The sequence below is a fragment of the Glandiceps talaboti genome, chromosome 23, assembly GCF_964340395.1.
Source record: "Glandiceps talaboti chromosome 23, keGlaTala1.1, whole genome shotgun sequence".
NCBI lineage: Eukaryota > Metazoa > Hemichordata > Enteropneusta > Spengelidae > Glandiceps > Glandiceps talaboti.
In genome coordinates this window covers 4,298,900-4,314,308 of record NC_135571.1, presented here as the reverse complement: position 1 = coordinate 4,314,308, position 15,409 = coordinate 4,298,900, and the positions used below count along the sequence as shown (strand labels likewise).

The 15,409-nt window shown below is 34.7% G+C and overlaps 1 protein-coding gene across 1 annotated transcript in view; it reads left to right on the top strand.

The window, feature by feature from the left end:
* Positions 1-15,409, top strand: part of LOC144452587 (phospholipase D1-like) — a 38,104-nt gene that overhangs the window by 5,074 nt on the left and 17,621 nt on the right. The window contains exons 3-5 of the mRNA XM_078143707.1: positions 3,922-4,072; positions 5,961-6,089; positions 6,876-6,990. Coding sequence (XP_077999833.1) covers positions 3,922-4,072; positions 5,961-6,089; positions 6,876-6,990 — 395 coding nt within the window. The remainder of the gene's footprint in view (positions 1-3,921; positions 4,073-5,960; positions 6,090-6,875; positions 6,991-15,409) is intronic.

Below are 15,409 nucleotides of genomic sequence, written 5' to 3'. Positions count from 1 at the left end.
ACTGATGCACACAATTTCTCGTGATGCACCAAAATTTGGTGTTCCCCTATCTCTTACTCATAAAAAATGCCAGTTTTTATCATTTTGACTTAATTTGCTATTATTAGAGGGAACACTGCTTGTTGACATTTTCTACAATCACAGTATCTTCTCCACATATACCGGTAGATATTTGAGGTGATTGTAGTGATCACAATGCATATAGGAAACGAGACTCTCTGAGAACAGGTCGGTTTGAAATACAGTTAATAATAAAATTCCAGTCAGTTTCAAAAAATTAATTAAATTTACAATTCACACTCATAGGGGATTTATTAAAATGTCTGTTTGCCTCGAAGTAATACCCATAAATATTGAAATATTAATAATATTTCATTTAGAAATGGAATGATGTAAAAAGTATTAATCAAAATTGTATTAGTTCTGAAATAAAATACATTTATTTGATCCATGAAATATACTTTATTCAATGCCTCAGGGTATGTACATTGTACGCATAACACATTTAAATGAGGTGATGAGGACTGGGCTGGGTCTAAGTCAGGGGTGAACAAATCCACTGGTCCTGGGTCCGGGACTAGCGATTTTTTTGGGCGGACCTGCACAAATTTTACGTTGTACCATTAATTCTTTCAGCAGGACCACTGGATTTTTTAAGGCACTGGTCCGGGGACCACCAGTTCACAAAATGATTTGTTCACCCCGGGTCTTCATAATTTGTCTGACTTTGATATGTAACATGTATGGACACTATTGTGGAATAATACTCAGACTAAAGAGGTTCTACACTAAGAAAAAGAAGATATATTTCACGTTACAACTTATTATTAAACGCTAAGTAAAAGTAATCACCAAATAAATTGGTTCTAAAAATACATGACTGATGTGACATAGACATATGTTGTAAAATGGATGGTATTATGAAGGACGTTTACTATTCAGTCAAGGTTTTCAGTTAAAAAGGCCAGTATTCATTATAAAATTGACAGAATGGTATATTTTACACAGATATATAGGATAAGGTGTGCAAACGTAATGAGTAGATTCATTCAATCATACCATTTCAAATCTGTATTTTATAGGTCTAAACTTTCATCATTTATAGGTCTAAACTTTCAAAAATTGGTCCTATTTAAAAAAATGATCATGTGTAGTATCTGTAATCTATATGACTCCATTGATAAAATGGTGCTAATTTGAGAAATAAGGGGTTGAAATATTAATCTTTACAGCTCAAATATGTTTTTTTTGAACCAAGGTTGTATGGTAGGAGGGCCCAACTTGAGGAAGGCCCATTAGCTGAGGTCCACAAATCCCACATCTTGGCCTAAAGATTTTATCATATAGTAGCGACTCGTAATGCATCGGCATGGAAACATCATTTGAATCACATAATCACATAAACTGATAGTGGAAAATGATTTAAATTATGCTAAAAAATGTAAAGATTTTGAGAAAAAAATCAAAAACTGAATCCCTGGTTGACAAGAACACCACTTAATTACCATATTTGGGTAAACTGTCTAGGGCTTGATACGGAAAATTATTTGCCTCTATAGCTCAATACATGATGCATGTGCTTTCCAAATTGAATTGCATAGGAAGAGATACTGGGTAGATGATAGTGAGGGATGTTTTTAATGGTAAAAACTAAACCATCCACTCCTCCTCTCATACCATAGGTTTCCATATACAATGTAGAAGCAGAACAAGGATGAAAAACTTCACTCAGCAAGTTTTACTGGGAGTGTATTGCCACCTGTTTGATTTTGAAATTCTATACTAATACCAAAGTAAAATCTGTGTTTAAGTGCTCAATACAGTCTAATATAGTAGTGAATATGCCCTGCAGACAAGCTCAAATAAAGCCTGAAACAATAAGATTTGAATTTGTTGAGTAGATGGACAGATAGCCTAGGGGTAAAAACTGTTTTCTGTACAGTGTGTATCTTTGGGTATTGATCACACTGTTTGCAGAAAACCCAATGCCATCACCCACTCATTTTTAGTTTTGTTTCAATATAACAATTTTAACATGTTGTACAATTGCAAGATAGCTGTGCAATCATGTACAGTGGAACAATGATAGTTGAGCTTGTCTAAAATGATTAAATAAGTAGATGGGTTCTCATCGACTCAGTTATATTATCTAATATTTACCATTCGACATATGCCTGTGAAATCATGTACATGTACATGTACATGTACAGTGAATATGCATGTTAGCAATCTTATCACAGATGGGTTTCTCATTGAACAATAAAAGTATACATGATCTAATATTTTCTATCTGATATATGCAATGTGACATCATGTACAGCAGACTCCATGCATGTTATCAATCTCATCTCAGATGTCATTTTTAATAAGCACATGGGTTCTCACTGAAGAGTAAAATTGTACATGCTCTAATATTTTCTATCTGATATATGCCTGTGAAATCATGTACTACATGTACAGTGAAACTACATGTATGCATGATGGAAATCACATCTCAGATAAGTATGGGTTCTCAGCAAAATTGTACATGATCTAATATTTTCTATCTGATATATGCATGGGAAATGTACAGCGGACTCCATGCATGGTATCAATCTCATCTCAGATGTTATTTTAAGCACACATTAGGTTCTAATTGAACAGTAAAATTGTACATGATCTAATATTTCCTATCTGATATATGTGTATGCACATGGAAATCATGTACATGTGCAGTGAAACCATGCACAATGGAAATCTCGTCTCAAATGTTAGTTTTAGGTAGATGGGTTCTCAGTAAAATTGTACATGATCTAATATTTCCTATCTGATATATGCACATGGTAATCATGTACATGTGCAGTGAAACCATGCATGATGGAAATCTCGTCTCAGATGTTAGTTTAAGTAGATGGGTTCTCATTGAATAAGCAAAACCTACGTGAGGTAATAATTTTCTCTCTGTCAGTGATATTATGTGTAGTTGAAATGTTACAGTACAGGGATTGTATTATAATATCTTCAAGTCATTACTGTGTGAATGCATGTATTTTTATTCTTAACCTCTTTTTAAATTAAATATTTAGCCAAAATGGATCAGAAAAAATGGAATTATTTACACCTGGGAAAATCTTCGTAACTACATGTAATACTTTTAGTCAGACATATTTTGTGTTAAAGTGGCCATATAGAATCTATAGTGATCCAGTACCCTTTAACCATTTCACTGAGTAGAAGAGTTCTGATACTAAGAAATGAAAATATTAAATCTATATGGTTTATTTTGTTTACTTCTCATCATTCCAAATCTAATCAGGGGTTTTTTAAAATTTCAGGCGTGTTCTATTGGGTTCAATTTGGTGCGTGCGAATATTAGAACTTTTTCCACATATAACCGTTTATATATCACACGCGGTTGTTGATTTGTTCCATTACATTTAGATATGTTCAGGTTTTAACCTAACATTTCTGTATCTCACCGATTTTCCTTTTGAAAAAGAATATTTATTCGAAACGTCGGATTTTACATCTATTTATACGGACTGATTTATAAGTTCCATATGCATTTCTTGGTTTATTTTGTAGCTGCCCGTGAAATCCCCTATAGTGGAATCCATAGTGATCCAGTACACTTTGACCATCACAGTAGAAGAGTTCCGATACTAAGAAATGAAAATATTAAATCTGTATGGTTTATTTTGTAGCTGCCCGTGAAATCCCCTATAGTGGAATCCATAGTGATCCAGTACACTTTGACCATCACAGTAGAAGAGTTCCGATACTAAGAAATGAAAATATTAAATCTGTATGGTTTATTTTGTAGCTGCCCGTGAAATCCCCTATAGTGGAATCCATAGTGATCCAGTACACTTTGACCATCACAGTAGAAGAGTTCCGATACTAAGAAATGAAAATATTAAATCTGTATGGTTTATTTTGTAGCTGCCCGTGAAATCCCCTACAGTGGAATCCATAGTGATCCAGTACCCTTTGACCATCACAGTAGAAGAGTTCTGATACCAGGAGAACGAGTTGATGTCAAGATAACCGACATTGAAAGATATCCAACATCTAAATTACTCAATCCTAACTTGTAAGTACCATTCCTCATATAGTACACTGAGCATCACAAGCACACTAGACACCTAGATTGCCAAATCTAAAACAAGAATCAAATAAATATGATACTCAAGGAGATATTTTTTTACTTTTTCTGTGAATGGTGCATGTTCAACCAGCATGTTTATGTTGTATGATGCAGACTTTACATTGTGTTGGTCTTGTGTGCATCATCTTATACTCTATATAAGCACTTAGGATTAAATCCTTCACATACCACCCTCTATCCTGCCAGATGCCACTGTAATATACAGCTGGGTTGAGTAAACAGAATGGTGGGTTGGTGGTGGCCGAGTTGTTAGCTTGTACGCCTCTTACCTCTGCAGTCTGGGTTCGAACCCACCAGGTGTTGGCTGGGTTTGATTAAATTTACCACACTGTAAGTAAGAAGAGCGTTGTGCAGTTTGACTCTACCATACAATGCAGGTTTTGCCTGGGTACTCCGGTTTTCCCCTGCACTGACACTGAACCAAAGGAGCCTAAAAATAGGACTAACTCCTGTACGTCATCAAATGAATAAATAAAATAAATCCCCAATATTTAACTTAAGTCATTCAGAAGATGATGATGATGATGATACTAATAATGATAAAGAGATTGACGTAACACCTAGTATCCATCAAGTGATGCTAACTGGCACTTTACAATAAATACTGTCACAAATAACCTTTTTTGAGAAGGTATATATCAGTGACTAAGCTCGAACCAACAACTTGCAGATCATGAGCTTGCTACTGTTACCATGATGACTCAGCCATCATGAAGCACTACTTAATATCTAATGACATTTTCACATTGCAGTAAAGTATAATAATTGAAATTCTGCATCATGGGAGACATTTTAGTGTACAGAGGCCAAGTAGCAAATATGTCTGCTAGCTAAACTCATGTATGTCTCTTGGGTAGGAAATTGTAAGTTAGGGTAAATTGAAGCCCTGTAAAATTTAAATTAAAATTGATAGTGTTACCTCGTGGGATGAATTATTGTACAACATTGTATGGCTTATCAAGAAATTCATTAAATTACCCCATCAATATGTTTAGAGAGATTGTATTTAGTGAGTGTATACAGACTTTAGGTTTATTAAACCCTAATATTTTATTAACACCAAGGTCTTGTACGTGTTATGTTTATGTTATGTACTGTTTTGTTATGTGTCATTCTTTTTTATGCTCAGTAATGTGTTCTGTTGTGTTCTCTTATGTTTTGGTATATTATGTTGTAAACTGTTATGTTATTTACTTATTAGGTTTTAGAATTTATGTTTTATTAATATGTTATGTTCTGTTATGTTTTAGAAAATTGTGTTATGTTTATATACTGTGCTGTATGTCAATATTATTATGTTATGTTGTCATGTTATGTTATGCTATCTTATCTTATCTTGTCTCACCCCATCTCACCTCACCTCACCTCTCACCTCACATAATATGCTATGTTATGTTATGTTGTCATGTTATGTTATGTTATGTTATGCTATCTTATCTCATCTCTCCTCACCTGACATCTAATCTTACCTCACTTCACGCCACCTCATCTCACCTCACTTCACCTCATCTCACCTCATCTCATCTCACCTCACCTCAAGCCATCTCATTTCATTTCACCTCACCTCACCTCATCTCACGCCACCTCACCTCACCTCATCTCATCTCATGCCACCTCACTTCACCTCACTTCATCTCATCTCACCTCTCCTCATGCCACCTCACTTCACTCCACCTCATCTCATGCCACCACCTCACCTCATCTCATCTCATCTCACCTCACCTCTCCTCACCTCATCCCACCTCATCTCATCCTATGTCATGTTATGTCATATTGTAATATGGACTAACACTTTCATGCTGTTTAATTTCAGGTACATAGTAGAATTAAAACATGGTCCGTTCTCATGGACTATCAAAAAGAGATACCATCATTTCAGACAACTACATGAACAACTTCTCCTGTATAAAGCAGCTATGAAACTACCAGTACCCAGTAAAAGGTGATTATAATCTCTTTGGTATGACAACTAAATTTAATGTCTGTGATTGTAATAGTGTAGTTGAATTGAATTGAATTGAATTGAATTGAAATTTATTTCTCACAAAACAGACAAACATAAAAATAACAAGTGAACATTAACATCAAAAAAGAGAAAATGATTTAAAGTTGTGGGTGAGAAACTAGAAAATAGTTTTGAGAAAACTAATCAAGCTTAGCCACTCAATTTCAAGAGTGTAAAGTGAATATCAAAATGTGGTGACTGCAAATGACACACACTATGCTATTTCAGCTAAAACAATACATGTCAAGTATTGTATATATCCTGAACTGCAAATGACTGGAGGTATCTCAGAAAATAGAATTGTCTGTGCCTGATCTATTGGAATATTTAAAGGAGAAGTGTTGAAATAACTCAATGCACATTAGTCATCATCGTTGCTAGTCCTGCCCACATGCAGTTATGTACAAGTGCCACTTGCAATTCTCAGCACCTGAAATAGAATATTAATGTCTAGGTGCATCATGAAAATAATGAACATTTGATTTCCTGGTCGACACCATAACTGCTGCTTCATGCGCTTCACATGCATTTACTATAAGTGCACATGAGAATAAATTGACCTTCGTGTTCTGTTTTGACCACCTGAAATGTAGGTACTGCGAATTGGTGTCATAGTGGCACTACTACATCAACTAAATGTATGTACCGGTTTGTAATAACTTGCACAAAGTACTGGAAGTTTTATTGCGAACTAATGATAAATGAATACTTTATCCATCTCAGGCTAAAAGAAAGACGAAGATCTTTCAAAGAAAACAGTAGATCCAGTAGACAACTTCCTAGTTTGCCTAAGAGATTAGATGCTTTGGTTACAGCTCCACAAATAGCCAGAAGAATGGTAAGTTGAATTTTAATTTTTCATGTCTGTTTTTTCATAAAAGTATGACTATTTTGTTGCGTTTGCATCTATGATTTACGCAGAGACAGCAATAATGCAGTAAAATGGATGCAACGATTTGAGAGCGCGGCTGAAAGTGGATTGTTTTCAAAAATGATCCATTTTCATTTGAAAATGAATTCAGTGTAAACTGGTGAAAACAGAAATTTGAAAAAAAGAGTTGCGTAAACAAATTGCATGAAAACAAACATAGTTGATCTCAGGAATGACCCCTTTTATGATGTACACTGTACACGTACCTATACACATGCATTGAAACACAGGCTAAGGAAATGCAAGGTGTGGGTAGGGGAAAGGCGACACCCAAAAATCTTTGCATCATTCTACGCTATCAGACAACTGTAAAGGTCATCTTTACAGGTAAATGACTTCTCTAGATACCTTGATATTTTCAAATTGAATGAGTGGTACTTTCCAGCAAGAAATTTTGCTTTGAATACACTCAAGACATCAAGTAATCTCCACATGTCACTTTCAGCTACTATTACAAGTATTTGTAGGCTGTCGGAAAAGAATTGTTGTTTCTTGCCCAAGGGAAATTAAAAAATGATGCGATGATGCAGCTTGTTGGAATTTATTTTTGTTGAATGTTTTAGTTCATCATATTGCTTTGTAGAATTATAGACATAGGTGTTATTTGTTTAATGTAACAGATGTTGTCTCTCAGAAAATCCTCTCCTGTTTGCCTGTTATTTTAAAACTGTCTGTATTTTTTTTATTATGTAATTCTCGGTTCCTGAAATAGAATATTACTGCATAGGCGCATCATCAAAAAATAATGAACATTTGAAATAACTTCCGCTCCGCGTGCTTCACATAGTCGTGCGTGAGAAATGAGTTGACCTTCTTGTTCTATTTTGACCTTTTAGCATGAGGTAAAATGTTATATATTGTAGATACCAAGAATTATAGGAATACTGCTGTCCTGCTTCTTACACACACACACATTATGGTACATGATTGTTAGGATTTGCATAATAACAGCAGACTGCTGATTAATGGAAATGCGCCACTTTAGTATAGGATACCTTCTGTGCTTTTAAAATACCACAGGCTTGATATTTATAAAGACAGAAACTAAAGCTATGATGTGAATATTCTCAAATGCCACAAAACAGGGATGTCAATCATTGTATGATTAACAGGAAGCGTTTTGTTTCCAATTTGTAAATAACAGCATATACCCGGAAATGTAACACAGTAGTACAGGACCCCTTCTGTGGTTTTGAAATACCACAGGCTTGATATTTATAAACAGAAAATAAAGCTATGATGTGAATATCTTTAGATGCGGCTCGCAGGGATGTGAAACAAAACATGTTCTGTTAATCGTACAATGATTGCACAATTTGTAAAAAATCAGCATATTGCTGGGGATATACCACAATAGTACAGGACCCCTTCTGTGGTTATAAATACAGAAAAAATACAGAACAGAAAATAAAGCTATGATGTAAATAGTGTGGTGCACACAGGGATGAGTAACAAAACACTTTGTGTTGCTGGCCTGATGATGCGTGCAACTAGAGATAGAGTGAAATGATAAGAGTTAACTTTAAAAGCCTGTCAGCAGGTAGATGAACCATTGGCTTCTTAAGATCACTTCTTGAAGATTGTCTAAGTAAAGGATTGTAATTTGGGTCCATTTTCACAAAATTTTGACTTGAAATTATAACACAATAGTTACTGTGTATCCAGTGTACCCTCTAATGATAGCCAAATTTTGTTGTTGTGAGTCAAAATGATAAAAACTGACATGTCTTGTGAGTCCCCACATAGTAAGAGATAAGGAAAAACAAATTTTGGTGCGTCACTAGAAATTGTGTGCGTTAGTAGCACGTCAAATCAGCTTAGAGGGCACAATGTCTGTATCTTTTATAGATGCATAGAATTGGGATTAATGAAAATATTAACGTATCACTATTTTTTGTCATATAGCCAAGGAAAATATGAGTGACATAAGGGGCCTTGTTACGGAAGACGAGTCGTAAAAAAACCATAAGTTAGGAGTACTTTTTGGCTCAAAGAAAAAATGTACACCTGTGCAGGTTCCATGTACATGTAAGAGAAAAATGGGAAAATAATGAAATTTGTAACATTTTGACCCGTAAATCAGCATTGTAGAACTAGGTTCATGTAATGTAGAACAAAAAAGGTATAAATTCCATATTTCAAATGAATACATTTTACTTTTGTGTAGACTTAGCTGATTATGAAAAAAATGTTTTCTATTACTCCACTATTTTGTTAATTTAAGTCTGACTCAGTGAATTTATAGCGTTACAAGGAATAAATAGCTGTGGGATTTTAGCAGATAAATATAAATTTTATGAAATCAGTGTTTAGAATTATTGATAACATAGACTTGGTCAATGTTGTTTTACATTGATTTTTCAAATAGGAGGAAATCATGATAAAATTGTTTCATAAATTAAAAATCCAAAATAAATACCCAATTCTCATCTATATGGCCTTTTTAAAGGTAAGCCTCAATTTTGACTTGATGTTATGACATTTATTTTTCTCTACTGAAACTACATTTCTATTAATACTATATCTTAATTGAATTTACTTGTTGTAGTTCAGGAAAGTTACCCCAATAACATTTAAAGATATAAGTACAGTCTATTAAGGTATTGTTACCATGACGATGTAATGCTGAAGTAGTCCTCACTGATATTATGCCTTTACATTTCTCAATATTAATGCTAACTACATTTCTATAAATATCATCTCTTAATTGAATTTACTTGTATTTCATAAAAGTTATCCAAATAACACTTAAAGATGTGACTGCCATTTATTAAGATATCATTACCATGGCGATGTAATGTTGATATGATTTTCAATTTTGGATTGATAATAAAGAGCGAGTCATTGTTTTTCTTCTCTCTCTACCATATCTTTTTTAGTTGACTGGATTTTCAGTTTACAAACATCGGAACATCTTTCTGTAGTTTATTATTGTATCATTACCATGACGATATAATATTGATGTAATTTGCAATTTTCTTTGATATTATCGAAGCATTTAATTAACCAAAATTTACCACCTTTCGTAACCGTCTTGACTAAATTAGTATAGTAATGAAGTTTTTTATACGTAATATTGTACCAGTTTAGAATTCTAGACTATAATATTGTCTGCTGTTTTAAAGTTGTCTGGCAGGGAGTAGGAGTGAGAGAGATGATGTAAGAGTTACCGTTTATGAGTGCTGTCATAAGTGCTGTGATAACTATAATATATTTTATATTATATGATATGATAAAAGGGATTACATCTGTGCACACACAGTGAGGTTATTGACTCTGCCATCTGGTGGTTGCCATGTCAACGAGATGGATTTTATATTATAACAGCTTTAACATATTGCCATCAATTTGCACCTATATGTGTTGTTTGATACATTATTTACAACACTTGACTACATTGGAATAATTTGTATGTTATTTTTGATCACACCACCTTACAAAAGTTACAGCTTTCAAATGTTTTAATACTGAATCCGACAATAACATATCTTCCAACTCTTCAGAGATGATCTGATTCAGTGTGTACTCTTGAAAATCTTGAACTGTAAAAAAAATGAAATTATAGTCGCTAATTTGCTACCCCCCCCCCCCCCCACCATGTGTTCCACAATAAATGATCATATCTAGATGTTATGTTTGACCATATATCCTTACATAGATCATTATACCATGCACAAGCCAAGTTATTGTCTTTGAACAGAAAATATGGATTATATACCCTGATTGTTCTAAGTCATGACAACATGTGTCTACATCACTGGTTCTCGAAATATGAGTCAAAACATTCCGAATCACCATTATTTTTACCGACTTTTCATAAATTATGTTTGAGGAGGTTCCCCAATATTATAAAATAATACAAACTACTCGACATGACCTAAGGGTTTGTCACTTCTCATTGAGCGACTCATAGTGACAAGGCCCCTTAGGTCGGTCATTCGTATTTTCCATGGAATGAAGAAAAATACTGGGACCAGGAGTAATATCGAAATCTAAAATGTATATTTAGCAAAAATGGCACTTTGATAGATTCCACCTCCTCACAGCTGTTCTGATTTAACTTGCCCTCTGAAACAGAAGAATAGAAATTATCGTCATCAATCAAACACTATTGTCTGTTACACAATATACATGAGGTCAAGATGTTATTTGTGATTTCAGCAGCTTAGAAAAGATATCTATCAATAATTGTACAGATTGTAAAAATGACATATCTTCCACCTCCTCACAGTTGTTTTGGTTCAAACAATAACATAACATGCATCTAAACCTCTCTAATATTTGTTTTGTTGGTGCTATAGAGTGAAAAAAAAAAAAACTGAAACAAAACTTAAGCCTAAAGTCAGCTATTTTGTGCCCAAGTCAGCTCTCTTATGGTTTCAAGTTAACCATAATTTATATTCTGTATACCAGACTTTTATAACCCCAGCCCACAACAACTATGATTACCCCAGCTATTTATTTCAAACTGTCTAAACATATGTCACACATCACAATGTCTTTTAACCTCATCACCTGACACAAGGATTAATACATAACATGGAGCTTTGTTTGTTCACAATTTACAACTAACAGATGTTTATATTTTTGACATCAAATGCTAAGTTTTCACCCTCACAGAAATGTGAAATGATATGGGATATGATTGATAGGATAGTGTTAGGATTAAAAAATTGAATTGTGCCTCACTCATGTATAGTGCCCTCTAGAGGTTGTTTTATAATTTAATTATCGTGGAATGATACCTGTTTAGTTGGTCTAGTTTAATTTGATTATTCTAGATATGCACCTGACAGTGTAATAATATTTAGCCCTGGCCCTCTAGGTGCGTGATATTTAGCCCTGGCCCTCTAGGTGCGTAATATTTAGCCCTGGCCCTCTAGGTGCATAATATTTAGCCCTGGCCCTCTAGGTGCTAGATAGATATGTCATGATTATAGTTTGTAAGGCGCATGAAGTGCGCCCTGATTGGCAAAGCCATGAGAATTGAGTGAGGGACTTTAGTCCCAAGCCTCTCGGCATACATAAAAAGATTAGGGACGATAGTTGCGAGTCTGGCAGCGAGACTAGAAGATATTTTGATCAAGGATGAAGTTGTCGATAGAGTTGGAACATATACATATTTAGGGATGACTCTCGATGATAAGCTTTCATGGAAACAGAACACACATGCCATTGTCAAAAGACTTCACAGTCGATTGTACATGTACTGCTTGAGATCTTTTAATGTTAGCTTAGATCTACTATAAATGTTTTATACTTCAACTTTGAGCACTATTTTCACTTTTGGATTAGTATGTTGGGCTGGAAATTTACTAAACAAGACAAAGACAGACTTGATAAAATCATCAGAAAAGCAGCTGGGGTGGAGGGTAAAAAACAGACTAACATTGACAACTCATATACCACAGACAAATTACAGACAGCCTGGGAACAATATTAGCTGACGACACACATCCACTTAGGTAAGAACTTGACAGTCAATGTATATAGATAGAAGCGGCAGACTCAGACTACCACGCACCAGAACAACGCTATAAGCAATCATCCATTCCAGCAGCAATTAAATTACACAACCAACAGACAGACAGACAGACCTCGACTCTAGCCCTACATGCTCACATGTCTAGCTGTAGCCACGCTTTTTTAACGCCTAGTTGTACTCTTTTTGAGTTATTGTCAAGTTATCCTGGTTATGTATGTGTTTTGATAAGTAAAAAGTCTTGTTTTTATGTGCTCGTTTTATTGTTTTTATTTACTTTACTTTATTTTTATTTATTTAAAAAAAAAAACGGTTTGTTTTGGGGGGATTTTTTACTGGCAGACACTGAAATTTCCTGACAAGGATCAATAAAGTTGTATTGTATTGTATTGTATTGTATTGTATTGTATTGTATTGTATTGTATTGTATTGTATTGTATTGTATTGTATTGTATTGTATTGTATTGTATTGTATTGTATTGTATTGTATTGTATTGTATTGTATTGTATATGCATGTACCTTATCACATGTGATGGTGTCTGTGTGTGATAAGAAATTTTACACTTTGCAGGCAGTTCATGTACCAGCTGCGACATGTGTCCTATCAATACCTGGTTTGTCTGTATGTATATATTTTATGATTTTGCAAAATTAGCGCAGTGTGATCTTTAATCCTGCCCACTGTGAATTCTCTGACTTGTATCACTGCTATTATTACCTCAAGGCTGCTGTGTTAAACTTTCTTTTCTAGATTCTACACTTTGTCAGCTACATGTAGGTTATTATTGAAGATAGATAGAATTGCTTGAACTCCAGAAAAGACAGACACACATGATTGCTTTATGCACAAACATATCTCTCCCTCACTCATGCGAGTACACACACACACACACACACACACACACACACACACACACACACACACACACACACGTGCACACACACACACACACACACACGTGCACACACACATACACACACATACATCCATACAGACACATACAGACACACACACACACACACACACACTCACTCAGACACATACATACCGGTACATAATACATACATACATACATACATACATACATACATACATACATACATACATACATACATACATACAATACAATGTATGTACATACATACATACATACATACATACATACATACATACATACATACATACATATACATACATACATACATACATACATACATACATACATACAAACATACATATACATACATACATACATACATACATACATACATATATACATACATACATACATACATACATACATACATACATACATACATACAGACAGACAGACACAGACAGACAGACACTCAGACACACTCAGACACATACTCAGACACACATACACACACTGAGACACACGTACATATATGTGTACATGTCATGCATATACTAAGCTAGTATAAATTAAACATTTACGTATACGTAGTAATTAGTATACACATAGTACATATCATACCTATACAATGTAATACACCTGCGTTATACTCTTATGAGCACATAAAAAACTAATACACCAGTTATAGACTGAACCAGTAATCAGGCTGTAATGTGTAAAGATGTAACAGTACAGGTGTTGCCTATCTGATGTGTAGTGTGTTTGTGTACACTATTTTCAGTTACACTTTCATTCTTTGTTATTTGTGTGTTGCAGCAGGTTATGGGCATGACTGAAGAACACTGGACCAAAAAATGTTCTTTTGAGTTGATTGTGTCATGTACACGTAGCAAATTATTTAACACCCAAAATATGATTGACCCAATCATTATTATACCATTATACTCAAGCCAAGTTATTGTCTTCAAACAGAAAATATGGATTATATACCCTCAGGCTGGTTGTTCTGCATCACAACAACTGTTGTCTACGTCTCTGGTTTTTCGGTGCTCGAAATATGCATCAAAAGAATTGAAATTGTCGTTATATTTCCCAATTTTTCATAAATTAAGCTTGAGGAGGTATAATTGTATTATTCTCCAATATTTTACTTCATTCAGCTGGAAAATACTCATCACCTAAGGGGCCTTGTCACTACTCGTCTAGTGACTTATAATAACAAGCCCCCCTTAGGTCACTCGTAGTTTCCTTGGTTGAAAGAAGAAAAATGTTGTGAAATAATGGTTAGCAGTATACAGAACCTGATCTAAAACAATGTAGAATTTGATATGGAAATTTTGGGCCAGTGTTCTTCATATGTATGCTGTTATTTTATTGAATAAAGTGAGTGGCATACATCATATTGACTGTTCTTGCACTTTTTCTTGTCTTTTTCAGCAAAAGTAAATGAAATGAAAACAATTTTGTGATTGCTTACTATAGACCTAGTTTCTTAAAACTACTGTATTAACAGCCACCTTCCTTTTTTCAGCTGTAATCAAAGTAATTTCAAGTTTGCTAGTTACAGCTGACCGCTAGGTGGTGATAAAACTAGTTAATTGTAGATTGTATACTAAGGTAAAGCTGACTATCAGATGACATCAACTGATTGTAGATGTGCATTGGTAGTTGATGTACAGGTGACCAGTAAACATTTCAAGAAAAAGTGTGTGTATGCATGCATGCGTGTGTTTGTGTGTTTGTGTGTGTGTGTGTGTGTGTGTGTGTGTGTGTGTGTGTGTGTGTGTGTGCGTACGTGCGTGCGTGCATGCGTATGTGCGTGCGTGTGTGCGTGCGTGCGTGCATGCGTGCGTGTGTCATGTGTTATGCACAGTACCTGCCACCACTACTGCTATAATGTGGCAGACGTTTGGGTTTCCACAGTTGGATTTCAGTGTTGTCACACTCTGAGTTGACTTGTCTCAC